This window comes from Nelumbo lutea, chromosome 4 (assembly GCF_056320005.1).
Source record: "Nelumbo lutea isolate HS-2025 chromosome 4, American lotus-T2T, whole genome shotgun sequence".
Classification (NCBI taxonomy): Eukaryota; Viridiplantae; Streptophyta; class Magnoliopsida; order Proteales; family Nelumbonaceae; genus Nelumbo; species Nelumbo lutea.
The window spans coordinates 14,348,930-14,376,854 of NC_142687.1; the positions used below are offsets into that span (position 1 = coordinate 14,348,930).

The following is a 27,925-nucleotide window of genomic DNA, read 5'->3' on the forward strand; positions in this document are numbered from 1 at the left end:
CTCCTATCCGTGATCCATCCTAATCTGCATCTATAAAACCCGATATACTCAAATGTCCACGATCTCTACTCTCTATATACTCTCGTGCCCAATGATGCCTCAAGACTACCAAAGAATTTTGAAAACCACCTCAAGGTAAGGAATACGAGGAGAGCTCATGAACTGATTGACAATTCCAACAACAAAAGAGATATCTGGATGTGTGATGGTCAAATAGTTGAGTTTCCCAACTAGCCTTCTATATTGACTAGGATCATCAACAAATTCCCCTTGATCTATATTGATAGGTATGTTGCATTCCAACATACCTGTCTCCTCAAGAAAATCCTAAGTATACTTGCATTGTGACAATGAGATCTTTGTGGCTGTTCTCATAACCTCTGTCCCAAGGAAATACTGAAGTTTGCCCAGATCTTGGTGTGGAATCTCTCTTGCAGAAACATCTTCAACTTGTTAATCCCTTATGAGTCATTCCCTTCTATCACAATATCATCCACATAAACCATAAGAATAATACAACTTGCATCTGAAGTCTTACTAAACACTGAATGATCAGCTTGACATTTATGCAAACCAAATTCCATAACTACATCACTAAACTTACCAATCCAAGCCTGAGGTGATTGTTTCAATCCATTAGCTTACAAACCATTCCCCAACACTCTCCTTTAGAAACAAACCCAAGTGGTTGCTCCATATACACTTCTTCAACAAGGTCACCATGATGGAAGGCATTTTTAAAATCAAGTTGATACAATGGTCAATGATGAATAACCAAGGATGTAATTACCTACACTGATGTAATATTGGCAACCGGTGAAAAGGTTTCATCAAAATCAATGCCATAGGTTTGAGTGAAACCCTTGGCCTCGAGCTTCTCAATTGTCCCATCGGGCATAAACTTCATAGTAAAGACCCACCTACAACTGACAGTTTTCTTACCACCTGGAAGTGGAACCAATTACCAAGTACAATTCTGATGTAAAGCTAACATATCTTCTTCCATAATGTCCTCCAACCAGGATTAGATAAGGTCTCCTGCATGAACTTAGGAATAGATATTGTGGAGAGAGAGATGTAACAAATGCATAGGCTGTGGGTGATAGCCCATAGAAAAGAATGGATTTTGAGAATTCTCATCTAGAGTAGATGTGTTTGGCACATTTGTCTGATTCCTATTTATCAGAATGAAAATCAGAATCAGAATCATGTTTGGCATCACCCTATTTTCTTAGACCAATTCTTCAAATGAAAAATACATAGAACCATGTCAATTGCATTAACCTTCTATAGACATTAAAATTTTGTGTCGGAACCTTCATTATACAACTTTACTATTTATATGCATATCTAAATGGATACCGCTCGGTATATAATTAACTTACCCTTGTGTATGCCTCCCAGACCTCATCTACAGAATAATCCTTGTTGTATAGTCAAACACAAATCCTGTTTTGTTCAGTAACGATTTGAAATCCCTATATATTGTCCTCAACTTGCTGAACTTGTTCTTGAATTGGAGGTATGTATATTCATTTTTGGTCCTATTACAAAACTCCTTGATTTCTACCCAACCAGACTCGTTAAACATGGTAGTAGTCCTGTTTCCCTTCTTAACCTGCTTTGCTATCAATTCAATCTGGTTGTCCATCTTGCCATCTCCACGTGTTTCATCTTCCTACTCTCATCAGATGGAACCACATGCTTATCATTTTGAGATGTAGCCACCACCTGCTTACCCTTCTAAGAAGATACCATCCATTTCTAATACAATCCACCATGACATCATTTGACCTAAGGAAAATATACTGGAAAAGCATTACCATAAATATTGTACCCATCTTAGGCCTGCATACCATATCCTAGTTAACCAAATGAAACCACTTCACCTTCTCACCCCCTTCATACATGAAGTCCCCCTCTGATTTAGCACATGTACCCACTTTTCAGGAGTTGGTATTTTCTGATTTATCATATGTACCCACTCAATTAACTTGATTACCCATCCCATCCCCAAAAGGAGAAAATAATCAGTAACCTAAGTGCCAATTCCCTATAACAAGAAAGCTACTTAATCTTTTTGTGGTAGTGCCAATACTTGGGGATTTTTCTTCTCCTTATTCATAAAGTTTAACCCAAGCAACATTAATGGTCTGTTTGAAAATAGGATTGGGCTGGTGGGTAACTACCGGCCCTGAATTTGCTGAAAGTGATCCCATTTGCAGTCTGTTGGGATATTTGCAAGGAGAGAAACTGAAGAACCTTTCAAGGAAGAATTGTCACCCAACCCATTTGTTCTATATGGATATCAATCTGTTGGTTTAGATTGGATCTTAGTCCTCATGGGGAGGGGGTTTGGTGAAGCTGTTGTATGTGTCATTAAATAGCTTACACTTTCTGTACCTAGTCATTAGGGTTGCAAACAGGATAGACAGGGCTCAGGCCCACTTTGGCCAACAACCTTAAAGGTTTAGCGCAAGCCCAACCTAGTCCACTTATAATGAAATGGACCTGGACCTATGGCAGGCGGCAGGCCAGCCCATTAATAGAGGACCAATTGAGGGCAGACCAAGAATAGGGGGACCAAGTAGAGCTCAGTCCTTTGGCACATTGATTTCTTTTCCTTTTCTGTTTAATTTTTTATTGAAATCTTTGATTTGTTTCTTTTTTATTTATTACAATTCTTTTACATACTGCTCTCTTGTAAAACATTATATTTGGGTAGTTTTATTTTATTATGATTTATTTCCTTACTAAATTAGGAACCTATTGCCATTTTTCTTTTGGTTTCCTAACTTATCTAGATAGTCTAAGTAGCATTGATGTTTATGTTATTCTCTGTACCACTAATATTACATGTATTATATACATATAAATATATAATGCATATACTAATTATGTATAACTCCACCAGTGTGAGCTTGCCTTACACTGCCAGTCCCAAGCCCGGATAAAGGAGGAGGGTGTGACAGGTAACAGGTTGGCAGAGAGCACTAAAACTTTTGCCAAACTCTCATGATATGGATCCCGATTTGTCTTTCCATGCTCACTTAAAATAGAAAAGATTGACGAAACAGGATTCATGTAGCCAACTCCAAATAGTTGGGATCAGGCATGGATGATGATGATATACTAATTATGTATGACTTTAGTTGGGCGAAGGGGTGCTTCCCGGGTTCAGTAGTGGAATTTGTGAAGAGTCGGAGGGTAGAAGGGCTGTCAAAAAGGGGAAAGTTAGTCTGGAACTTGGTCCCTGCTGTGATCTTTTGGTGCCTATGGCAGAAGAGGAATGCAAGGATTTTTAAAGGCCAAAGCAATTCTGCCGACTCTACATTTCACAAGGCTTTGAGAAAGATGTTTCCATGGAATTATGAATCCTTTTTTGTATATTGAAATCTTTTTGTAAAACAGGGGATGGGGATATAGTGCTGCAGGGGCAGCTTTTGTAAAGCCTGAGGTACTGAAACTTGCTGTACATGACTTTTGTTATTTCTTTAATACAATTACCATACTTTACCCTCTTTCAAAAAAATATAGAGATGTTCATGTAATCCCAATGGGCCAGCAGGCAGCAATCCTCATATCCCAGGTTCAACCTAACTAATAAGCAGGATTCTATAAATGGGCCAGACCAGGTCAACAAGCTCAATATCATGGCAGGCTAGGCCTTAAATCCCATTGGGCCAGTCAAGCCTGTTTGCAACTCTACCAGCTACACTTTTTGCAGTATTTCCTTTTATCTGCACAATAAACTTCATGTTCAATAAATTATTTTGTTACTTCTCCTTCCTCCTAAAAGGAAAAAGAAAATATGTCAGGGAAAAGTATAGCCATACAGGTTTAGAAACATGATAAGTTCAGATAAAGAATAAACAAAAGTAAATAACTAGAATTTTAATACAAATTTCTAATTGAAATAATTTTGATGAGAAGTTCTACAAGTACATACCTTCAAAGAACATTTTTTTAAAGCTTCGTAATGTATCTTCAAAGGGAACATACCTCATCCAACTTCTTCTCACGGTCTCGTAATGAAGATTTTGCTTGGATGAATTTCTCATTCCAGCTTTCATACAGGTCGTTACTTAAATGCCTATAGGCAAGGCAAAGTGTGCGTAAACCAGCTGCCCCAAACTGTTCTAAGTGCTCCCTAGTTAAGTTCTTTATCTGATTATTTTCATTTGCCAATCTTTCATATATGACAGAATCAGCACCCTGCAATATATTATTTGGTATTTTTAAATTTCATGTCAAATTTTGAAATTGACCATGTTAATCCTAATAAAATCCTCAAAGTTACATATCAAGAAAAAAAAATTCCTCAAAGTTCCACCTTGCAGTATAAAACAAGCCTTCCATCTGGATAACGGCAGATGACGGATTGACGCTTCCTTACACTATTTACATGGCAAAAGAAAAAAAACATCATTTTCAATACTGAAAGAGAGTATCAAGTCAAAATGCAAAGAAGTGAGTAGAAGGACGATATGACCCACCTGTTGAACTCCAAAACATTTAGAATCTCATAAGAGACATCTTGAATATTACCCATCTTCTCTACGTGTGACTCACGGACCATGATCATTGTGGGTGTACGCCTAAAACAATGGCCAATGGTCAGGAAGTAACCAATGAAGGACTTAATATATACCCAAACAAAATTGCATACTATTCTAGAGATACTGTCCATATAAAATTGCATACTATTCTAGAGATACTGCCCATTCATGTTAAGTAAACAAACAATTAAAGAATCCCAAATGATAGAATCTGAAAACATGACCATTCTCCAATACCAACTGAAATAAAAAATGGCATAAGAGAAGGAGAAACCTATAAAAGAAGAAACCAAAGTTCTTGGCAGCAATAACTAGAGCAGCTTCATCTGGGGATGCAGCCTGATAAGTAATTTTTTCTGGAGATTCATTGCCTTCTGGAAGCACAGTATGACATATAGCAAGGCATCTGAAGAATTCCTACTCATTCAATAAAAAATTTACAACTCAGAATGTCATAAAGCATGTGAAAAGGACCCATAAAATGGAAAACAAAAACACACAACTATATTGGTATATTTTCTAAACCCAACAATCTACTGCCAATATAACTTGCAATCAGACAAACAGATAAAAAGGCAATAGCAAAAGAAAATGGAGAACAATTTTAAATACTTTTTGCTTTAATTGCCATAGTAGTTTAAACGTTTCAATATCATTTTAGCAAAATCAATAGTATTTCCATTGACACTTTAAAAAATATATGTTTTGTTTCATATTGTTAGTTCTTGTGACTGTATTTATCTACTTTGCAGCCTGCCATCAAAGCATCTCATGAAAGAAAATCAGAATGTGGTTGTCATGATAACTGCATATTGGATGGATGTGAAATTAGAAAATCCTCCCAAAAGAGGAAGCTTTAGATAAAACACTAATTTCACTTAATTGCAGAACAATTCTTAATTGTAGAAAACAAGTGACTTTATTTTTAATTGGGCAAATTTCATTGTCTTTCCTATAGTATACCTTAAATTACATTTTTCTTGCTACCTATGAAACTAAAGATCAATTACAGAAGGTCCCCTAATTCGTGTTACAATTTTGTCCTCCTAGTTATGGAAGTCAACTAAACAAATACAAAACGCAATTAACCTTAAAATATGCAAATGTGGGTGGATCTCTCTCTCTCTCTCTCTCTCTCTCTCTCTCTCTCTCTCTCTCTCTCCCTCTCCCTCTCTCTCTCTCCCCCTCTCCCTCTCCCTCTCCCTCTCCTTCTCCCTCTCCCTCTCCCTCTTTGTGTGTTTTGAGAAAATGTAACTTCCAATGAACAAAAAGAGAGGGGAAGATGTACATGAGGGGATGTGCAATCAAGGAAGCCAAAAAGCACCAAAAAGAAACCCTCCAGAAGTTACAATGGTGGAGTATTCCCACTATACAAATAATCCCTTTGCACCCCAGATTTAGCCAAGCCACCAGCTATACAGTTAAGAACTCATCCATCTGAAAAAGCATCTAATAGAGTCTATGATCTCTCTGATTTCATTAAAGAAAAAGCTGACCCTCCATGCCCTCCATATGAATCTTTCACCCAGCTAATTACAATCTTTGAATCTCATTCCACCATGATTGAAGAAATGCTGTGGGAAGTAAGAGTTCTCAACCCAGTCAGTAAGGCTCTCACTTCAGCTTCTTCTGCATTGGTGTCTCCAACTGGCCCACTAAAAGACCAATCCAGATCCCCGTTGCCATTAAAAATGAGTCCCCCTATTCCAGCCACCCTTGGGTGACCATCACAGCTTCTACAGCTGCCGTCAAGTTGGAGGATGAACTCTGATTAGGAATGGCAGCACGACAGGGATCATATTCCCCATCCGCGTCCCTGATCCCCGCTAGGGATAAAATTTGTCCTCCATCCCCGATCCCCAATGGGGATGGGTTCTTGCGGGGACCCGAATCCCCAAAATTTTTTTAGATAATAGTACTTTTTGAAAAATAAATTTACTTAAAATAAATAAAAAAATTAAATTATAAATAATGTTTTGATATATATATATATATAACTGGGGTCGGGGCAGGGTGGGGAACTCAATCCCCATCCCCATCCCTGCCCTGCCAAAACAATCCCCATCCCTGACCCGATGGGGTCGGGGAAGTCGGGTCCCCGTCGGGGATGGGAAAATTGCCATCCCTAACTTTCATAAGTGATAATTGAGGCCTAGGAGGTGCAACTTGGCTACCAGGATATAAGTGAAGTGTAGAGATGATGGGTAGAATGGGCCTTAGTTCCTTTTCTTTTTATTTAGTTATGTTATATTTATGTTTGTGATTAGTGGGCCTTAGTTATGAGCCTTCTTTCTTTTTATTCTTATTATTTTTAGTTATGAGCCTTCATGTAATTGTATTGACATTAGAATTAGAATAAAGATCATCATGGGGACTGGAGAGAGGTTCAACTGACTCTCTTCTTCCTTCCCTTCTCTTCCTTTCTCTTCTTCATCTTCTTCCATTTTCCCTTCTTTTGTACTTACTTTTGGATTTATACAGGTCAAATTTACAACTTGGTATTGGAGTAGTGTTCCCACCTTTCTCTCTCTCTATTTTTTTTTTTTTTTCCTTTTTAGTCCCATACACAGGTTGTATGGAGAGCTGATTGGATGACTAATTAACAAACAATCCAGCTTAGTTAGAGGAGGTTTTTGGAGAATACTTCAGCACTTGTTTGAGGTCCAAGTCATGTCCATGGAAAGTTTCCTAAAAATCCTAGCTAACTGGAGAGTTTTTGGATTAAGGGAGTTTGGAAGTGGCTCTTGGGGATAGAATAGGACCTTTTTAACTATCATTTAGATTGATCCAAGTTGGAGAGGTTTTTGGAGCATTTGGTAGGAGCGGCTAAACTTTCTCCCTTTCCCCCATTTTGCTAGGTCCGGTGAAATCCCTATTTTGGCTAATTAAAAAGAAGTTTTGCATTAGGGTAGTAAGTCTTGACTATTAACACCTCATTTTTGTTTTTGTTTGTTTCTGTTTAGCTAATGAAGCAAACAAGAGGTGAGATGAAACAACCTACAGACTATGGGTTTGGCCTTGGAGGGTTTGTGGAGACTCTGTTGGGGGCAATAACCTTAGTAAAGTTAGATAGGACTAATTTTCTGGCATGGTCTTAGTTAATTAAGACCCATGTCTATAGTAGAGGGAAATTGGGGTACATCACTGGGAGCAAGAAGCAACTTAAGGAGGACGACCCTGCCTATGAGAGGTGGATGTAGGAAAACTAAATAGTTGTAGGCTGGTTAGCAAATTCCATGCAACTATGCATGGAGACTGCAAAAGAGGTGTGGGATAGTGTCATAGAGACATTCCCAAAAGTTGAATATTGCCTAGGGCTTACAAGCTGAAGAATGATGTGAATAATCTAAGACAAGGGGAGAAGCCTTTAGTTGTTTACTTCTCTATGCTGAAATCTCTCTAGTAGGAGATTGACCTGATGGATACTATTGTGTGGGATGTTGTACTGAGGATGTTGTACTAAGGATGTTGTAACTCATAGGAAGTAAGTGGAGAGGAATCAAGTTTTTGAGTTTCTCATTGAACTCAACCTCGAGTACAATATTATCAGACAAAACATTCTAGCAAAGGATGAAGTGACCTTATCCCAAGCTTATGTGATGGTTAGTAGTGAGGAAAGTCAGAGGCAGGTGCAAGTAGCAGAAGTCTCAGCTGATCACTTTGCCAATGTTGGAATGAAGCCAAGGGTTACCACTGAAAACAAAGATGTACTGTGTAAGTATTGCAAGAAACTAAGTACACAAAGGATACTTGCTAGAAGCTACATCTAGAACTTATACCTCCTAGATTCAAGACAATAATAATGGTAAGAAGAATGGGAGTGAGAAAGGTGGCAATGCCTATATAGCTCCCTTTTTGAGGTTGAGAAAGGTTTTAGTAATGAAAAATTAGTGGGGTGGGGGAGCTTGTAGTCGCTAGAGCAGAGTATGTGAAGTATAACTGACTCATCAGCCACTTAGAATCTACCGTTGCAGCTACTACCTCCTCAGGAAATGGTTCTGCTTCTACCTATTCTCATTTAGGTATTTGTGCCACTGTGAATCATTTTTCTATCTCAGGTAATCATGGGATCCCTTGGATAATTGACTCTGGTGCCTCTGACCATATGACTATTGTGTCTCATTTAGGTATTTGTGCCACTGTGAATCATTTTTCTATCTCAGGTAATCATGGGATCCCTTGGATAATTGACTCTGGTGCCTCTGACCATATGACTATTGTGTCTCATTTATTTTCTACTTATTTTATCTGGCCAAGACAAGATCTCTCTTGTCGATGACTCTCTTGCTCTTATCTCTAGTAAGGGAAACATCAGAGCCTCAGATACCCTGAACTTATCTTTACTTCTTCATGTTCCTAAGCTTAACACTAACTTGCTTTCAATTAGTAATTTAACAAAATCCTTGAATTGTAGTGTAACCTTTTTCTCTTCTTATTGTGTTTTTTAGGACATGAAATCTCAAAAGGTGATTGGGAGTGGCCATGAGGCGAATGTGTCAGAGTTAGTCAATCATATTATTTTATGCCATTATCGTTTGGGTTATCTTTCTTTTTCTTCATTTAGTCTTTTATTTCCAGCTTTCTTTAAATAAACTAAGTTGTCAAGCCTACATTGTGAGTTCTCAAAGCATTGCATAAATTCTTATCCTGCAAGTAATAAAAGATCTAAGACTTACAATTCCTTTTTCATATTGTTCACTTTGGTGTGTAGGAGCCATACCACTTACCGTGCATGGGTTGTTATAAAAACTTTATTTTATTTATTGATGGAGTGCCTAAGTTTGTGAAGCAGTTCCATGGATTTGTGCTTACCTAGTTTGATACCCGCATCATAATATTCCAACCAGATAATGCTAAGGAATATTTGGAGAAGGACCTTACTTCATATTTTGTTTGAAATATTTGGACAAGTCCTTTACCACCTTCTCTAGCACCTTCCTTCCCAGATCTAGACTTGCATATAATTGTTAGAAAAGGCAAGAGAAAATGTACAACACATTGTCTCTCTAAACACCTCTTACAACTTGTTGTCACCCTCATATTATTCTTTCCTATCCTTTATTTCCACTCAGCCTATATCCCAGTTAGTTACAAAGGCCTTGTCTAAGCCATAATGGAGGAAGGATATGAGAACTGAAATAGAAGCACTTTACAAAATTAATACCTGAAATATTGTAGATTTGCCTCATGGGAAGAAGATTATACCAGTGGGATGCAAGTGGGTGTTGACTATTGAGAGGTATAAGGCCTAGCTAGTTGCTAAGGGTTATACATAGTGTAGAAGATTAATTAGTTTTATGATGTTTTTCTGAGTAGAAGTTTTATGTTAGTTGTTAGATAGGAGGTGGGGACCACGGTAGTAATGTGAGTCCAAACTTTATGATGTTTTTCTGAGTAGAAGTTTTATGTTAGTTGTTAGGTAGGAGGTGGGGACCACAGTAGTTATGTGAGTCCAAGTTTGATTATGTTTTTTGAGGGTTATGTATGCTGTTTTATGTTTTGCCACCCTATAAGGGCATATTTGTCTTTGTACTGTTCTATTATTTTAATATAAATAATAAGTGAAGGGGGCGGCCAGATTATTGCTCTCTTTTCTTTTCAACTTCTCTTCTCCTTCTCTCTTCCTTCTCTCTTCGAGAAACTACTTTCTTTCATATTTTTTTAATTCAACAGATTCCTACTTGGTATGAGAGCATCAGCTAGGGTTTCTTAAAGCATTCTCATGCAGCCCTAGATCAGCCGATTGCATGAAGTAGTAAAGGGCTGATCGATCTGCTATAGATTGCCCAGTTCATGGAGTTTTTGGTGGGATCTAGACATCAGGAAGGTGATCTATTGTTCGACATCAAAATCAGGAAGAACTGGAGTATGGGGAAGAGTCCCAGAAAAGTTGGACTCTTTCTTTTGATTTTCTGAAGAGGGCGATTTGGTTTCTGAAATTTTCTAGGCCTCCCGGAGTGATTGATTCACTTTTCTCTCTGTTGGGAGGCGTGGGGAGGAGAGAGATTTCCCTCCAGCTAGGGTTTTCTTCTTCCGTAAGGGTTGGTTTCTGTGTGTGTGGTATTAAATTATTTTTTGAAGGGTTGGTTTCTTCTTCCATAGGTGGAAACTTGATCTCCTGGAAGAGTAAGAAGCAAGCGGTTGTGGCAAGGTCAAGTGCAGAGGCTGAGTATAGATCCATGGCTCATGGTGTCTCAGAACTTTTTTGGGTTAGATCTCTTTTGAGTGAGATTGGGGTGAAAGCAGAAGAACGTATGATGTTATACTGTGACAATCAGGCTGCAATCAATATTGCCCACAATCCAATTCAGCATGATAGGACAAAACACATTGAAGTTGATAGACACTTTATAAGAGAAAGGGTAACAACCGGAGAAGTTTGTTTGCCTTATGTCTCTTCAGAGTTACAGCTGGCTGATGTTCTCACTAAAGGGGTGGCAAGGAACAAGCTTGAACATGATCTACGCAAGTTGGGAATGTGTGACATTTACTCCCAACTTGAGGGGGAGTGTTGAAGATTAATTAGTTTTATGATGTTTTTCAGAGTAGATGTTTTATGTTAGTTGTTAGATAGGAGGTGGGGACCACAGTAGTTATGTGAGTCCAAATTTTATTATGTTTTTTGAGTGTTATATATGTTGTTTTATGTTTTGCCACCATATAGGGGTATAGTTGTCTTTGTACTGTTCTATTATTTTAGTATAAATAATAAGTGAAGGGGGCAGCCAAATTATTGCTCTCTTTTCTTTTCAACTTCTTTTCTTCTCCTTTTCTCTTCCTTCTCTCTTCAAGGAACTACTTTCTTTCATATTTTTTTAATTCAGCAGATTCCTACTCAGGTGTATGGAGCTGGCTATGTGGAGACTTTCTCTCCAGTTGCCAAAATGATCTCAATGAGAGTTCTGTTGTCCTTGGAAGTTAGTTATGACTGGTCGTTATATCAATTTGATGTTAAGAGTGCCTTCTTAAATGGGGACTTTAATTGAAGAGGTATATATGTCACTCCCTCTAGGCAAAATATGGTAATGAAATGTAGGGAAAGGTGTGCAAATTGAAGAAATCCCTTTATGGCCACAAGCAACTGCTTTGATAGATTCAAGCTGCACTTGTTGAGTTTGGCTACATAGACACAATATAACCATTGTTTGTTAAGAAAAGAGGTAGTCGGATTACCTTCGTTATTGCTTATGTTGATGATATTGTGGTTACAAGCAGTGATATAGGTGAAGTTTAAGCACTTAAGAACTTTCTTAACTCAGAATTTGAAATTAATGATTTGGGGGAGTTGAGATATTTCTTGGGAATTGAAGTTGCTAGGTCTAAAGATGATATATTCATTTCCTAGTGGAAGTATGTGTTAGATCTTCTTATTGAGACAGGGAAATTAGGTGCCAAACTTGCCTCTACACCTATTGATGCCAACCATAAGCTTTCAACCGATGATGGTGAGCTCTTGGTAGACATGGGAGTGTTCTAGAGACTTTTGGGGAAGTTACTATAACTTTGTTTGACATGGCCAAAATTTTCATATGTTGTCAATGTGATTAGTCAGTTTATGCATGCCCTGGAGACACATATGGATGATGCAGAACGGATTTTTTGTTTCTTGAAGGGAACTCCAGGAAAGGGTATTCTCTTCTCTAGGCCGGGACACATGAATCTAGGGGTTTATATAGGTGCTGATTGGGTTGGTAGTATTGATGATTGAAAATCTACATCTGGTTACTATGCTCTGGTAGCAGGGAATATTGTCTCTTGGAGAACCAAGAAGCAATCTGTAGTAGCCAGATCTTTAGTTGAGGCAGAAAAGAGGAACATGGCCCTTGGAGTTTCAAAGTTGTTATGGATTGGGTCACTTTTAGAGGAGATGAGCATTGCATATGATAAGCCCTTGAGGTTGTATTGTGATATCCAAGCTACAATTAACATAGCTCACAACCCAGTTTAGCATGATGGACAAAACACTTGGAAGTAAACAAACATTTTATAAGAGAGAGTGGCATCAGGTGAAGTTTGTCTTCCTTTCATTACCTCAAAATAACCACTAGCAGATGTCTTGACTAAAGGTGTCCTTAAGGTGAAGTTACAACATTATGTAATTTATATTTGTGATTAGTTGGCCTTAGTTATGGGCATTCTTTCTTTTTATTCTTACTAGTAATTAAGCACATGCGTTGTATGTGATGAAATTTTCTTCATATTAATTACTTGAACTTTAGATATATCATAGTTAAGATAGAAATTGAAAATTAACAAAAGTAACAATATGATTAAAAATAAACTTAAATATTTGTTATTCAATTATGACATCATGGGTTTCTTGGAAAAGTTGGATCATTGACCCGCCATCTAGATAAGAAAATAGCATTGCTTTTGGATTAGTTTTAAATTAGGGAAAATTATAGTCAGAGTCGGTTGTATATTTAAAATTAGGGTACAAGTTGGAACATAAACCAATATAACTTTGATAACTGGCTCTTAATCCATGTTGGACACAACAAAAATCTTATACTAAAATTGCCCTTTAATGTTGGGTGATTTGAAAATAAATAAAAATGGTTTGTGGTTTCTATGTTTACATTCTCTATATCAATTTCTTTCACTCTCTCTCTCTACCTATAGTTCTCCCTCAATCTCTCTCATTCTCTTTCTTGGTTGATCTCTCATTTTCCCTTAATTTCAATCATTCTCCTTAGTTTCTCTCCTGCTCCCTCTCTTGTTTGTTTTATTTTTTTACACACTTATATGGTATTAATCAGATCATATAAAAGAACATGAGACCAACTTGGTATGGTTCAAAAATTATTACACCAATTTGATAAAAAATCACAAGAAACTCTTGGCTATGAAATTTACACCAACCGAAGAACGATAGATATTGAGGGAGGAGATATTGACCAAGAGGGAGAGTGAGGGTGAAGAATGAGAAAGATTGAGGGAGAACAATAGAGAGAGAGAGGGAGAGAGATAGAGAGAGGTTTTGATTTGCCTACAGACCGAAGCTGAGAGAGTGGGAGAGATAGAGGGAGCAGGAGATCGAGAGATGATTGTGAGAGTGAGAGAGAAAGGGAGGGAGATCGAGAGACAAAGGGAGTGGGAGAGAAATTGAAAACCTATTTTCGGTATAGTTTTTTTGTTGTGTCCAACATGGACTAAAAGTCCCATGTTGGCTATGGTATTATTTGACTCAAACCATTAATCCGCCATCTAAAAATAAAAATTGTTTGATTTCTACGTTGACATTAAATTTTGTATTACATTTCCATCATTGATAAAATTATTTCTTATGTATAAAACTTAATTTTTCTTTAATATAATGAATGCACAATATTAGAGATGTACCCAATATTTTATTTTTTTATAAATATATAACATTAGATATGTGCCCAAAATTTTCTCTATCTTTTTTTTTTTAATTTTTGTGATTATTTGTATTTTCTATTATTAAAAATTTTATTATTTGACTATGAAATCATTTAATTTCTAGGTAGATTTTGAATATGGTATTCCATTTTTATTATTAATAAAAATACTTCTTACATTTCATAGTTATTTATTTAAATTTGTTATTATTTAATTTGACCCCAAATGGTTGAATTGCTTGCCCACCACCGGGAGGGAAGAAAATGGTTTTGTTTTCAAATTACTTTTCAAAATATTTATTTTTATACTATTAAATTAATATTGTGAATTTAATTACAAGAATTTAATGATGAAAAAAAATATATCTTAAATATAAGATTTAATGAGAGACAATAGGAAAATATTTTTATTTCCAATTGGTTTTAAATTTTACATTCCATTTCTATCATTAATAAAAACATTTCTTATTTATCATACTTATTATTGTTTAATATGTATGTTAAAAATGTTCCCATTTTTTTAATTTCATTTTTTTCATTTTATTTATTTTTTAATTTTATTATTTAGTCGTGCCAACATGGATTAACCCATTTGACCCAAAACGATTTAATTTCTTACCCCCGCCTAGATGAAAACACTATTTTTGCTAGGTAGATTTTAAAAGTATAAGCTTTTATGTTATTTAAAATGTGGAATTATTAATTTATTAAGTATGGATTTAATTAATAGAACTTAATAATGAGAAGAAACAAAAATGATTTAAATATATGATTCAATGAACATGAATGCAAGTTAATAACTTAAATGTTGGATTTAATGAGAGAATTGAATGAATTGAATATCTTTAAATTACCTCATTTCAACTCATTTAATATAAAGAACCAATTACCCTATTTTCCCTCATTTTTATCAACAAATTTAAATATAGAGGGGTAAATTTTGTCTTTAGAAAATTCCAGAAATATTTTTAAGGCCATTCGTGCTTTTTAAAGTAGTATAGATTGCTTTTAGTGCTTACCCGCCCTACTAAGGGCATTCATGTAATTGTATTCAAATTAGAATTAGAACAATAAAAGATTATTATGGGGGACTGGACAGAGGTTCAATTGACTCTCTTCTTCCTTTCTCTGCTTCTTCTTCTTCTTCTTCTTCTTCATCCATCTTCTGTTTTTTACTACTTTATTTTTGAATTTATACAGGTCATATTTAGAACTAGAAGACTTCAACATAAATAAGAGATTTTTGATCATATCATCTCAAGAAACTCCTCTAAAGAATTTATGAGCAAGCATCCAAGAGTTGATTGTAGCTAGGGTCCTTTCTCTAAGGGCTTTAGGAGAGGTAGAAATGTTTTCAAATAATCTTCTGTTATGCTCCTCCAAAATACACTACATTAGTGCATGAATAACAACCTTCCCAAAGATCTCTCCTCTATTGCTCCATTTACCGCCCGACCACTGACTTTAGTCAAGTTAGAAGGCACCCAGTGGTATCTGCCAGAGTGGCGAGGTTCAAGAAATGCTGCCATAATCTTTGAGTCATTTCACAATTGAAGATCAGATGACCAGTCGATTCCCCATCCTTCAAACACATCATGCATACTTGCGGAGAGATGCAAAGCTGGCCTTTCCTTTTCTTTTTAATTTTGTCACAAAGTATTTGTACTTTCACGAGCAGCCCACTAAATGAAGAATGCAACTCTAGGAAGGACCTAGTGGAGTCTGTTAGAATTCAGGTCTGCCTTAGAGTTCGGCCTGACTGAGTTCAGTTATGTAGAAGAAGAAAGAGTGATAGAGAAAGAGAGAGAGAGAAGAGAGAATTCTGGTTCGAACTGAAAGAGTCAACCTGACTTCTCCCATTCGGCCAGTAAGTATTTATATTATTATTAAAACATAACTGAAAAGACCTATGTGCCCTTACTTAAGTTAAGAGCACATATTTCAACACAACATTACAGATCAGCAACATCAATCAAGGTATAAAGACAAAAATACCCCTACACTAACACTCCCCCTCAAGCTGGTGAGTATATATCATATACTCCTAGCTTGTTACATATGTAGTCCACTCTTCCCCGACTCAAGCCTTTTGTAAATAAGTCAGCCCACTGATTTCCTGTATTAACATGTGTAGTGTCTAGCTCTCCATTCAGCACCTTCTCCCTCACAAAGTGACAGTCAACCTCAATGTGCTTGGTTCTTTCATGAAACACTGGATTAGAGGAGATATGAACTGCAACCTAATTATCACAATAGAGCTTCATTGGAGTGTTAATGTTGTACCCTACTTCCTGTAGAAGGTTCCTTAGCCACACTAATTCACAAGCGGTATGCGCCATAGCCCTATATTCTGCCTCTGCACTGCTTCTTGCCACAACCGTTTGCTTCTTACTTTTCCATGTCACCAGGTTACCTCCTAGAAACGTGCAATAGCCTGTAGTAGACCGCCTATCAGACATAGAACCGGCCCAATCAGCATCAAAATACCCTTCTATTTCAAGTTTTCCCCCACTCTTGTATATCAGACCGCGACCCGGGGGCCCCTTTTAGATACTTCAAAATTCTCAGAACCGCATTCCAGTGAGGAGTCAGAGGTTTTTGCATGAACTAGATTACCACACTAACTGCAAATGAGATGTCTGGTCTGGTAATGGTTAGGTAGTTCAGTTTGCCCACAAGTCGTCGCTATCTACCAAGGTCTTCAAACACTTCACCCATATCACTGCTTAGCTTGGTATTTGTGTCCATGGGTGTTTCAGCTGGTTTGGCACCCAACAAGCCTATTTCTTCCAGCAAATCAAGCACATACTTCCTCTGGCACAGGTTAATCCCATACTTGGATCTCGCTATCTCTATCCCCAAGAAGTATTTTAGTTTACCCAGATCCTTTGTCTGAAAGTGATCCTGCAGATAAGTCTTCAGCCTATCAATACCAATGCTATCATTCCCAGTAATAACAATATCATCTACATACACCACCAACAGTATTTTTCCTCCCAGAGAGTCATGACTAAATACAGAATGGTCAACCTTGCACTATTTCATGCCAAACTTCTTTACCACCTCACTGAACCTACCAAACCATGCTCGAGGAGACTGTTTAAGCCCATATATAGCCTTCCTTAGTCTGCACACCTTACCATCCTCCCCTTGAGTAACAAACCTTGGAGGTTGCTCCATGTAGACCTCCTAGAGTAAGTCACCATGCAAAAAGGCATTCTTGATATCAAGCTGATATAGTGGCCACTCATACATGGCTGCAAGAGAGATCACAACACGAACTGACCCTATCCTAGCAACCGGTGAGAAGGTCTCTGTGTAGTCAATGCCATAGGTTTGGGAGTACCCTTTTGCAACTAATCGCGCTTTCAGGCGTTCAACACTACCATCAGGCAGGTACTTAACCGTATAAACCCACTTACAACCAACAGCTTGCTTCCCAGGAGGAAGAGCAGCGAGGTCCCAAGTATGATTATGATGAAGGGCTGAGAGTTCTTCTTCCATGGCACGGCACCACCTTGGAGAGGCAAGGGCTTCCTGGACATCTTTGGGAACAATAACTGATGATAACAAGGTAACAAACTGGCGATGGGAAGCGGAAAGGTGAGTAAGAGAAACATAATTAGAAATGGGATGAAGGGTGCAAGTACGTTTACCTTTCCGCAAAGCAATGGGTAGATCAATCTCAGATGCCAAGTGGGGTTCTAGTGCCGGATCCGTTGACGGAGATGTAGCCGGAGGAGTAATAGTCGGTGCACGTGGGCGATGTGTATACACATGACGGATAGGTGGGCGTTCAACAGGTGGTGGCACCGGAGGCAAGGATTTGGTCACAACTGGAACAAATTGAGGATCGACAACAGGAAGTGGAAGGGGAGGATGTGATGAGGAGGAAGAAGCATCACCAGACCCCAAAAAGAACGGAGTAGACTCAAAGAAACTGACATCAGCACACACAAAGGACCGTCGAGAACCAGGATGGTAACACCTATACCCTTTCTAGGTCCGAGAATAGCCAAGGAAGATGCACTTGAGAGAACGGGCATCAAACTTGTCGTTCCCAGGACCCAGATGATGGACAAAACAGACACACCCAAAAACTCTTGGTGTAAGAGGGAACGGAGACAAAGAGGGAAACAAGACCTGAAACAGAGACTGACCATCAAGGATGAACGTGGGCATCCGATTAATCAGAAAACAAGAGGTAAGCACTGCATCACTCCAAAAAGGTTTGGGAACATGCATGTGATGCATTAGGGATCTTGCTGTTTCAAGGAGATGGCGATTCTTTCTCTCAGCCACCCCGTTTTGTTGTGGGGTGTAGGTACACGAGGTCTGATGTATAATGCCGTGTTGGTCCAAGTATTCCTAAAATGATGAGGATAAATATTCGCGGCCATTATCAGAACGAAAAACTTTTATGTGGGTACCAAATTGGTTACGAATTTCAGCATAAAATTTTTGGAAAATGGTAAACAATTCACTTCTTTCTTTCATTAAATAGAGCAACGTCATCCTTGAAATATCATCCACAAAAATGACAAAATATCTGTATCCATTATATGACATTACTTTATAAGGACCCCAAGCATCTGAATGAACTAAAGAAGGACTCGACACACGGTTATCAACCCTAGAACTAAAGGGAACACGATGGTGTTTCCCAAACTGACACGACTCACAATCCAAAACAGAATGCTGACTCAAGGACGGAACCAAGAACTTCAAGACTTTGAGTGACGGATGACCAAATCGGCAGTGCCATTGGAGAGGAGAAAGAGATGACTGGAGAGCTGTTGAAGTTCTACCACCACCACCGTCAAGATAATACAGTCCACCCGCTTCATGCCCTCCACCGATCTTCATCCCCGTCTTGAGATCCTGAAAGACACACATAGAAGGATAAAAGGTAATGGAGCAGATAAGTGATTTGGTCAGCTTACTAATAGACATAGGGTTAAAAGGCAATTTAGGAACATACAGAACTGATAAGAGGGATACAGGATCTAGGTCAACATTACCAACACCACAAATTGAGGATGTGGAACCATTAGCAAGGGTGACAGATTGTGATGTTGAGCAATGAGATAAGGAGGAAAACACATTTGGAGTTCCAGTCATGTGATCGGAGGCTCCAGAGTCAATGATCCAGGGATTGGGTGTAGATGCCAGACAAGCCATACCTAAGTGAGCAAAAGTTGCCATGTTCTGCTGTGATTGGATAAACCTCTCATATTCATCACGGGGAACACTCACCATCTCCTTCATGGGACCATCTGTGGATGTAGGAGGCAACTGGTCAGATGAATGATTCTCCTGTTTAAAGCTGGAACTTGAGTCACCGGTCGCGGCATGATTGGCCCAGGTTGAGGGAGGAGCATGTAAATCATAACAATAGTTGATGGTATGTCCATCCATACCACAATGAGTGCACTTCCTCGGGCTTGAGCTACGTCCTCTACCACGGGCTCCCCCTGAATCTCTGCTCCCAGTACGACCACCACCACGATTATAAGTAGACCCACCATTGCCACTTCGGCCATATGCAGAACCACTACCAACACCACGGCCAGACTGAGTTCCCCGAGCTCCACCTCTACCACCATGGCCTCTCGATGCAGCAAAGGCCGATCTATCTGAGATATTAGAGTTCTCAGTAGATCCGAAGAAATCCTCCAAAGTCGAGCAAATACCTCTTCTAGGGACGGAAGAGCTGATCCCCCTAATATCTGAGCCCGTACTGGTTCATATTCAGACTTTAGTCCCACCAAAAATCTAGTCACATCAAGCTGCTCTCTCTGTTGTTGTTGAATCTTGACATAAGAAGTGAGAGGATGATAGACACTCAACTCATTACGTATGTTCCTCATGTTGGCATAGTACTCCTCAAGACTCTAACTGCCCTGTTGCAGATTAAAGTACTCTTGATAAAGTTGATAAACTCTGGTTGTATTGTCTTGCCCCGAATACAATTTTTTCGCATGGTCTCACACGTCTTTGGCAGTATCAAGGAACATGAAGTTCACACTAATCCTGGGTTCCATACTGTTCAACAACCATGTGATGATCTGAGCGTCCTCTTGCTCCCAATCTTCATACTCGTGAGAGTCAGAGGAGGGTTTCTCCTCTCTGATATGTTTTACCTTCTTCTTTGTCTTTAGAAAGACTTCAATGGATTTAGCCCAAGGCACATAATTCTCTCCATTTAACTTAATGGAGGTCATCTGAACATTCAGGTAGTCTGTAGGCACCATCACACTAGGTTTATAATCATTACTGTCTCCCATTATGTTATCACCAATTCTGCACACTTGCTGAATTCTATTATCACTGAGATCTGCACACTACACACCACTAGGTCACACCTGTCACACTGATTGCAGCACTAATTGTTGCTGGAATGTGTGCTCTTTACACCACAAACCCTGCTCCTACAACTACCTGAAATCTCACCACTATATGATCATATCTCTTCTTTCAACATGCACAAAGAAACCAGCATAAACCCTACCTCTTACTGGCCGAAACACTAGCAAATGATCTGAAACACACCTCCTATTTAATCCATAACTGATATCAAGAACTGAAATCTCTTACCTTATCGCTGAAGTAACACCCATGCGAGCAGGAGAGCAGTCCACACACAACAGCCACACACAGTTTGGCCCTCTATTCTTCCTCTACTAGGAGAGGGCGATCTCAGAAATCACAGCAACCGACCACATACGACCTGATTGGAGGCATAGAGACCCCCAAGGGAAGAGGGCGATCACTCCTTTTCAGCCCTTTCCCTTATTTCCATTCGAACACAGAAAAAAAGAGGAAAACCCTAGATAGGGTGCGCAGAGAATGAATCCTAGGCAAGCAGAAATCTAGGCAGATTTAACCTGCTCTGATACCATGTTAGAATTCAGGTCTGCCTTAGAGTTTGGCCTGACTGAGTTCAGTTATGTAGAAGAAGAAAGAGTGATAGAGAAAGAGAGAAAGAGAGAAAGAGAGAAGAGAGAATTCTGGTTCGAACTGAAAGAGTCAACCTGACTTCTCCCATTCGGCCAGTAAGTATTTATATTATTATTAAAACATAACTGAAAAGACCTATGTGCCCTTACTTAAGTTAAGAGCACATATTTCAACACAACATTACAGATCAGCAACATCAATCAAGAAAAGCCGAGAGAGGAAAGTCCTCCATGAGGTTTTGGAAAAAAGTTTAACTGAAAAGAACCCATTGGAAGTAACAGACCAAGTACACCTGTTGGGGACTGAGATGGCTAGAAAAATATTGGAGAGGGAAGAAAGCAAGAAGAAGATGAACTCTCTGACCCCTCCTTTGTGTGGCCCACAAAAACTGGTAAAACAATGTGGAGGTGCATTAGAGCTGCTGTTTTGTGGACAATTTGGGAAGAAAGAAATGTGAGGCTATTCCAGTAGGAGAGAAATATTCAGACTGTAAAGGATTGTATTTTGACTAGGGAAATCCACTAGCTGAGATCATTGGACTCCTTTCACACATTCTCTTTTGATGACATTTGGAGAAACTGGATAGCTGTGGCTAGTAGCAATACCAGAAGAATAGGGTACCATCTGTGTGGGTGCCTCCTTCCGAAGGCTGGACAAAGTTGAACTTTGATGGTAGCAGCCAACAACCCAGGTCCTTCAGGGATAGGAGGGGTGCTGAGAGATAAAGACAGCAATATTTTAGCCTTATTCTCAGGCCCAGTGGGTATAGGAGATCCTATTAGAGCTGAGCTTCTAGTGGCAGTACAAGGTACTCAGATTGCAGACCAGTTAGGAGTTTAGAATCTGCTTATTGAAGGAGATTCCAAAGTTGTTGCGGGTTGGCTAACAAATCCATATTCAGTTATTTGGTGCTACAGGGACCTTCTGAGGAAAGTTAATTGGTTTTCAAGGAACATGACTTTTACTTCTCAGTGGGTGGGTAGAACTGCTAATACCATAGCGGATGGGTTAGCTACGCAACGGGCCTCAAGGGAACATTTATTCTTGGCAGCTCTGTAAATTTTCGTTTTCTAGTCTGATGTAATACAATGTTGTTATTTAGGAGAGGTACCAACTCGTGCCTCTCCTTGGGCAGTCTGTGTTGTATTATCAAAAAAAGAAGAGAGGAAGAAGAAAACATTAAGAGCTTCAGAGGTTTATACACAATTACATTTCCTGCATCTTATATCTTCATTACGATTTCTAGCTAAATTATAGTTCAATTTTGTAAATTTCCTTTAAGACAACTGCATATGGCAAAGACTGGGGTCTAGGGCTGCAGGATCCATAGAGCAGTTCAGAGACCAAAACTTTTCCTCTGTCCAATATTCATAAGATAGAAACCATTCAATGAGTTCCACCATGGAGATTTACTAGGGGGCAAAATCAGCTTGAAAACAATGTGTTTTTGCAGGAAATATTTTGCATGGCAGAGGATGTTTCATTTAAACTATTGAAAAAAGGAAAAGAAAATAATGCAAAAACCAACAGTTATAAGTCAACTAATCATGCTGATTTTTCTGCAGCCCCTTTCTTGTTAGGTACCAATCTTCTGATGTTTTTTGTCACCTCTCATGATGGACAGGAGTACTTTACCTTTGTCTACTTTTTTTTTATTAGTAGCATCAAATAATAATAATAATAATAATTTACTTTGTCTACTTTTCTGCGGTCCTTTTCTTGTTTGGTGCTTGTTTCAAGTGGACAAAGTCAGCTAATGGACTGTGAGGGAGAATTTGTTCTGAGCAGTGTTGTAATAAAGATTATTTTAGGCTCAACACCCTATTTTAGGGGTTGACAGTTGTATCTTCATATTGTTTTAATGAAGTTACCATTTCCAATAAAAAAAGCATTTGTTACGTTGTTTCTTGGCTTTCTTCAAAGAAAACCTTCGGAAGACATCCAGGTCATTAAATTAACTATATCAGTGTGCCATTAAAGATGTTAGAAAAACTCCCCTACAACATGAGCACAACAAGGTCCACAGATGAAGAGAACAAACTATATTTCTAAGAAAACATACATGAATTAATGATAGTACATGGGAATAATTAATGTCTACATTGTAGGTAACACATTCCATCAAAACCATTTTGACACCATACATATCAAAGACTTGATAAGACAGTGACAGAAATATAAATAATCTACCTTGCAAGAATCAGGATTACGTTCATTCCGCCAAGCACCTCTCATAAGTCTGGCATCATCAAAATTAAAGCCTTTCTCATGCTCTTCACTAACTGTTTTTTGTACCTATAAAAGATAAAGGTGGAATATCATTAAGAAAAGAAGAGAAGGAAACTATTATACTTTTCATATAATGTCCAAAGCTACCTCAACTTTTGTGCCATTACGCTGAGCTCCTCCCCTTTCTATTTCAGTTATACCAGCTCCATACACCTCCCCTCCAATTGAGCACTTAAAGAATTCCATCAGGTTTCTTGTTAAAGTTCCCGTTTTGTCAGAAAATACGTATTCAACCTGTCGAAAGAAGTGAGCTCGAAGAACAATTACTTCTTAAATTGGAATTATATAAGAACAAATAACAGATGTCTAGGGGGGAGGTAGCATCAAAAGTTTAATATTTTCTCCAGTTTCTGGAGTATATTTTAGCTTTTATAATTAACAGAAAACAGTGTATCAACTGACCTGACCAAGCTCCTCGTTCAAATTAGATGTACGTGCCAGTGCGGGAGTGTCAGTTTCAATATGATACATATGCAAATCCTTGTTGATAAATTGAGTGGATTGAATAAATTTGATCATCTGAAATGTTATAACCAAATAAATACAATGTAAAAAGAATTACAAGAAAAATCTGAGGAAGGACATATTTTCTTGAACCAACTTGCACCAAGCCATCAACCTAATAAGTTATGAAACCCACCTCAATGGAAACATAAAGAGAAATAGGTATGATTGTTGAGTATAATGTAATTAAGGTAAACATAGTCAGAATGGCAACCTGTTAAGAGAAAAAAGAATTAATACCAAAGGTCTTGGTAAAAAACAATGAATAGCAAGATCCTAGTTTTTAGCAACATCTGCGGTAGGAGTAATTTGTACCACAAATCTGTTGCTTGGGTTAAATTGATCTTCAACACTTTCACCAAGGCCCAAGTAATAGTACTTGCGGTTTATGAACAGACCACTGCAGAATTAAACAAAGTAAAGGTTAGCTACTTCACAGAAATTCAGACATGTGCCAACGTACACAGAAAAAACTTAGCAATGAGTAAGATTTAGGAAATTGAGAACAAACTGAACAAATCTATACCTTCCAATGGCTCCAATAAGACACATACAGAAGAGAGCACCAAAAAGAGCAAGTATAAGTTTGTCAAGTTTCCTCTCCAAAGTACTTCTTTTAGAAGGAACATTCATGGCATTCATCATAACCTGAAAATTATTCCATGAATCCAGAAAAACTGATCAAATAAAAGAATGAAAGAGAAAGGGGAGAAATGGCTTGTAATACATCAAACATTTTATATGAAATGTTGAGGATGTCTCCTTCATTGTGGTAAGGGACAACTTTCTCAGAGTTATTTCTAAGGTATGGCCTTTTCCTTCTAAGGAGCCATAAGAGTTGTTGACATCATTGGTAGTTAGGTCTGGATTTATTTATGGTGGGAAATGAGGTCTTAGTTAGAGGAATTTTACTTCTTCCTGTCTTCTTTCCTGACAGAAACCGTTCAAAAGAGATAGTAGAAGTTCAATGGATGTGTCAATCAGTTTATATGCCCAAAGGATTTGCATTATATATCAAAAGTTTACATAAAAGTGAAAGGACCATTGTGCCCTTCACTAAAATAAATAAGAAATAAGATAAGTTTACAAGAAATAATAAAAGAAATTGTACAATAAGGTACAAGATAAAATGGTACCCCAATTGGTTAGCTCATGGTATCTCTACACCCCACCTCAAATTGATGTCGAGGTAGAAGCATCAGTTTGTCAGCCAAGAACTTGTAGCAAGGATGCATCATAGCCTTAGTGAAGATATTAGCTAGTTGAAGGCCACACAAAACATGGGGAAGAGTGATGAGACCAGCAATGAACTGATCTTTGATGAAATGGAAATCAACCTCTATGTGCTTGGTGCACTCGTGGAAAACATGATTAGAGGCAATATTAATAGCACTGACATCTGCACGATGGGAATAGGAGTAGGAGTCTAGAGGTGAATCATTGAGAAGAGACTGAAACCACACAATTTCACTACAGACAGAGGACATAACTTGATATTCTGCCTTAGTGGGAGGACTTGGAGACAGTCTGTTGTTTCTTACACTTGTAGGAAATAAGGGAATCACCCAGGAAAACACACCAGTCTGTGGTAGATCTTCTAGTGTCAAGGAAGCAGGCCCAATCAACATTTACATAGGATAGCAGATTCAGAGACGCTGATGATGAGAAAAATAGTCCATAAGAGACAGTGCCCCTGATGTACCTAATGATCCTGGGAACTGCTGTCATATGGGGCTGTCTGGGAGAAGAAACAAACTGGCTGACAACTTGAACTGCATAGGAGATACTGGGCCTTGTCATGGTGAGATAGATGAGGCTGCCAACAAGTTGTATACAATGTAAAATCATGAAGGAGTTCACCATCATCCTTAGATAAATTGAGGTTTACCTCAAGAGGAGTATCCACCCGTTTATCATCAGTGAGGTAAGATAGCTGAAGCTAAGGTTCAAATTTCCGATACGATATGCCCCGTATTAGGCGTATTGTATCATATCGTTGGCTTAATGGTATGCCCCTACAAGGGTCATATCGGGGTGTGAACTGGTTCAGGGGGTAGACCAGCCTTAGACTGACTCCTTTGAACCAGTTTCAAAGAAAAAAAGGGGAGAGCGAGCTTCGGTACAGACCGATATGCCCCTACTGGCGTATTAGCCTGTATTGATATTTTGAACCTTGGCTGAAGCAAAGCCATAACATACTTTAAATGATTTACAAAGTATCCTTGAGGGGAATGAGTTATCTCCAGACCTAGGAAGTAAGTTAGAGAGCCAACATCCTTCATCTTGAATGCTTGACTCAAGAGATTCTTGAGTTGGGAAATACCCTCATGGTCATCACCAGTAATTAGTATATCATCAACATACAGAAGGAGAAGAGTGATACCCTTAGCTCACTTTAAGACAAAGAGAGAATAATCAGAGGGGCTTTGCACAAATCCAACCTCTGTATTGACAGAATGAAACCTCTCAAACCAAGCTCGAGGTGCCTGCTTGAGAACATAAAGAGATCTCTTGAGGTGGCAAACCATAGTTGAATCATCATAATATCCAAGAGGGGGTTTCATAACAATGTTTCCTTCAAGTGACCATTAAGGAAGGCATTCTTGACATCCATTTAATGAATATCCCATTGTTTCACTACTGAGATAGCTAACACCAAGCGGACTGTAGTCATCTTTGCAACTGGTGCAAAGGTCTCCTCATAGTCAATCCCATACTTTTGTGGTCATCTTTGCAACTACTGCCAATGATTAAGGCATCTAGGGGCGTAGAGATGAGGTCCCAAGTCTCATTCTCTGCAAGGGCCTAAATTTCTACATCCAACTTCTTTTTAGTGTGGGACTGCTATAGCCTACTAATGAGTTTTTGGAATATCTATAGATAATAAGACAACAAAGAAGGAGCTATGGTTGGTGGGAAAACCATAATGGTCAAGGGTTCTAGAGATACAAGAGGAATGACGTAGAGGAGAGAATGAAATAGATGCTAAGGAAGAAGGTCTTGAATTAGTACTTACAGTGTTTGGAGGAGTGGAACCATGAGTTGGTGGAGAAGGGTTAGAGGTGTAGGTGCCAGGGCAACCAATTGCTTCCTTACATACTGGTGAAGAGACTCCAGGAAGGTAGAGGTGGAGTTCACAAAACCTATAGAATCAATAGAATGCAAAACAGAGATAGGAGTAGGGAGTTTAACAATACGAGCAAAGAAGGAAATATTCTCAAGAAAGACAACATTTATAGAAATCCAAATCTATTGAGCTTGAGGGTCATAGCAAAGAAACCCCTTATGATGCAAGCTATCCCATGAAAGGGTACAAAGCCATTTGAGGAGTAAGTTTTGTGCGTTCAAGAGGGAGATGAACAAAGCAAGCACAGTAAAAAACATGAAGCAAAGATAACTTTGGAGGGAGATGAAATAAGAATTAACAAAGAGATGTATCATGAAAAACTGGAGAGAGAAGCAAGTTTATAAGGCATACAACAGTACTTGCTGCCTCTGCCCAAAAGGAAGTAGGTACATGAGAGTCTTGCATAAAGTCCTCATAACACTCAAAATGTGCTCATTTTTTTGCTCTGTCACCCCCATTTTGTTGTGGGGGTCCTAGGGCATGGTATTTGTGGTTAAATTCCCTGTTCCTTCAGATAGCTTTGAAAGTCTCCATCGAGGTATTCCCCCCTAAGTTTGTGTGAAACACACCAATAGTAGCATCAAATTGTTTTCTAATAAGGGCCTGAAATGTTTAAATGAAGTGAAAACTTCTGACTTTTGTCTTAAAACATATATCTAGGTGTAGTGAGTATAGTCATCAACAAAAATAGTAAAGTATTGGTATCCCAACCTTGAGGTGGGAGATGACCAAACATCACTGTGAATCAACTTAAGAGGAATAGACGTGTGTAGTAGTAGATGGAAAAGCTAAAACATGTCCTTTAATCAAACAAACCACACGAAATGAAAGATCCTATCAATATGAGCAAAAAAAGTAGCTACAAAAGACAAACAAGCAAAACAAAATAAAAATTCCAAGTTTCTTAACATAAAGGTGGCCAAGGCATCTATGCCAAAGATGTCATTAATTATTTTTGTAGGCAAGTTTAGTACTAGGAGTAATAGAAAGTAAACATGAAGAAGTAGGTGAAGTTTATAATTTCTTGAACTCCAAAGCAAATAATCGTCCCAGTTTTCGTTTTAAAAAGTGCAAGGGACATTTTTGCACAAGGTGAGGCACACACCTTTTTGAAGCAAGTCACA

General features: G+C 38.4%; 1 protein-coding gene across 10 annotated transcripts in view; it reads right to left on the minus strand.

Annotated features, from left to right (window-relative positions):
- The window catches only part of LOC148854084 (phospholipid-transporting ATPase 3-like), a 139,452-nt gene that overhangs the window by 6,596 nt on the left and 104,931 nt on the right, over positions 1–27,925 (minus strand). For all 10 annotated transcript variants that reach the window (XR_016094866.1, XM_088941140.1, XM_088941136.1 and 7 more), the window contains 10 exons: positions 24,201–24,322; positions 23,990–24,074; positions 23,811–23,888; positions 23,573–23,689; positions 23,258–23,404; positions 23,072–23,176; positions 4,834–4,976; positions 4,497–4,598; positions 4,334–4,397; positions 4,003–4,215 (listed from right to left, as the gene is read on the minus strand). Coding sequence is in view for 9 of the 10 variants with exons in the window: in XM_088941140.1 (XP_088797266.1) it covers positions 4,003–4,215; positions 4,334–4,397; positions 4,497–4,598; positions 4,834–4,976; positions 23,072–23,176; positions 23,258–23,404; positions 23,573–23,689; positions 23,811–23,888; positions 23,990–24,074; positions 24,201–24,322 (1,176 nt within the window). In the remaining variant the exon portion in view is untranslated. The remainder of the gene's footprint in view (positions 1–4,002; positions 4,216–4,333; positions 4,398–4,496; positions 4,599–4,833; positions 4,977–23,071; positions 23,177–23,257; positions 23,405–23,572; positions 23,690–23,810; positions 23,889–23,989; positions 24,075–24,200; positions 24,323–27,925) is intronic.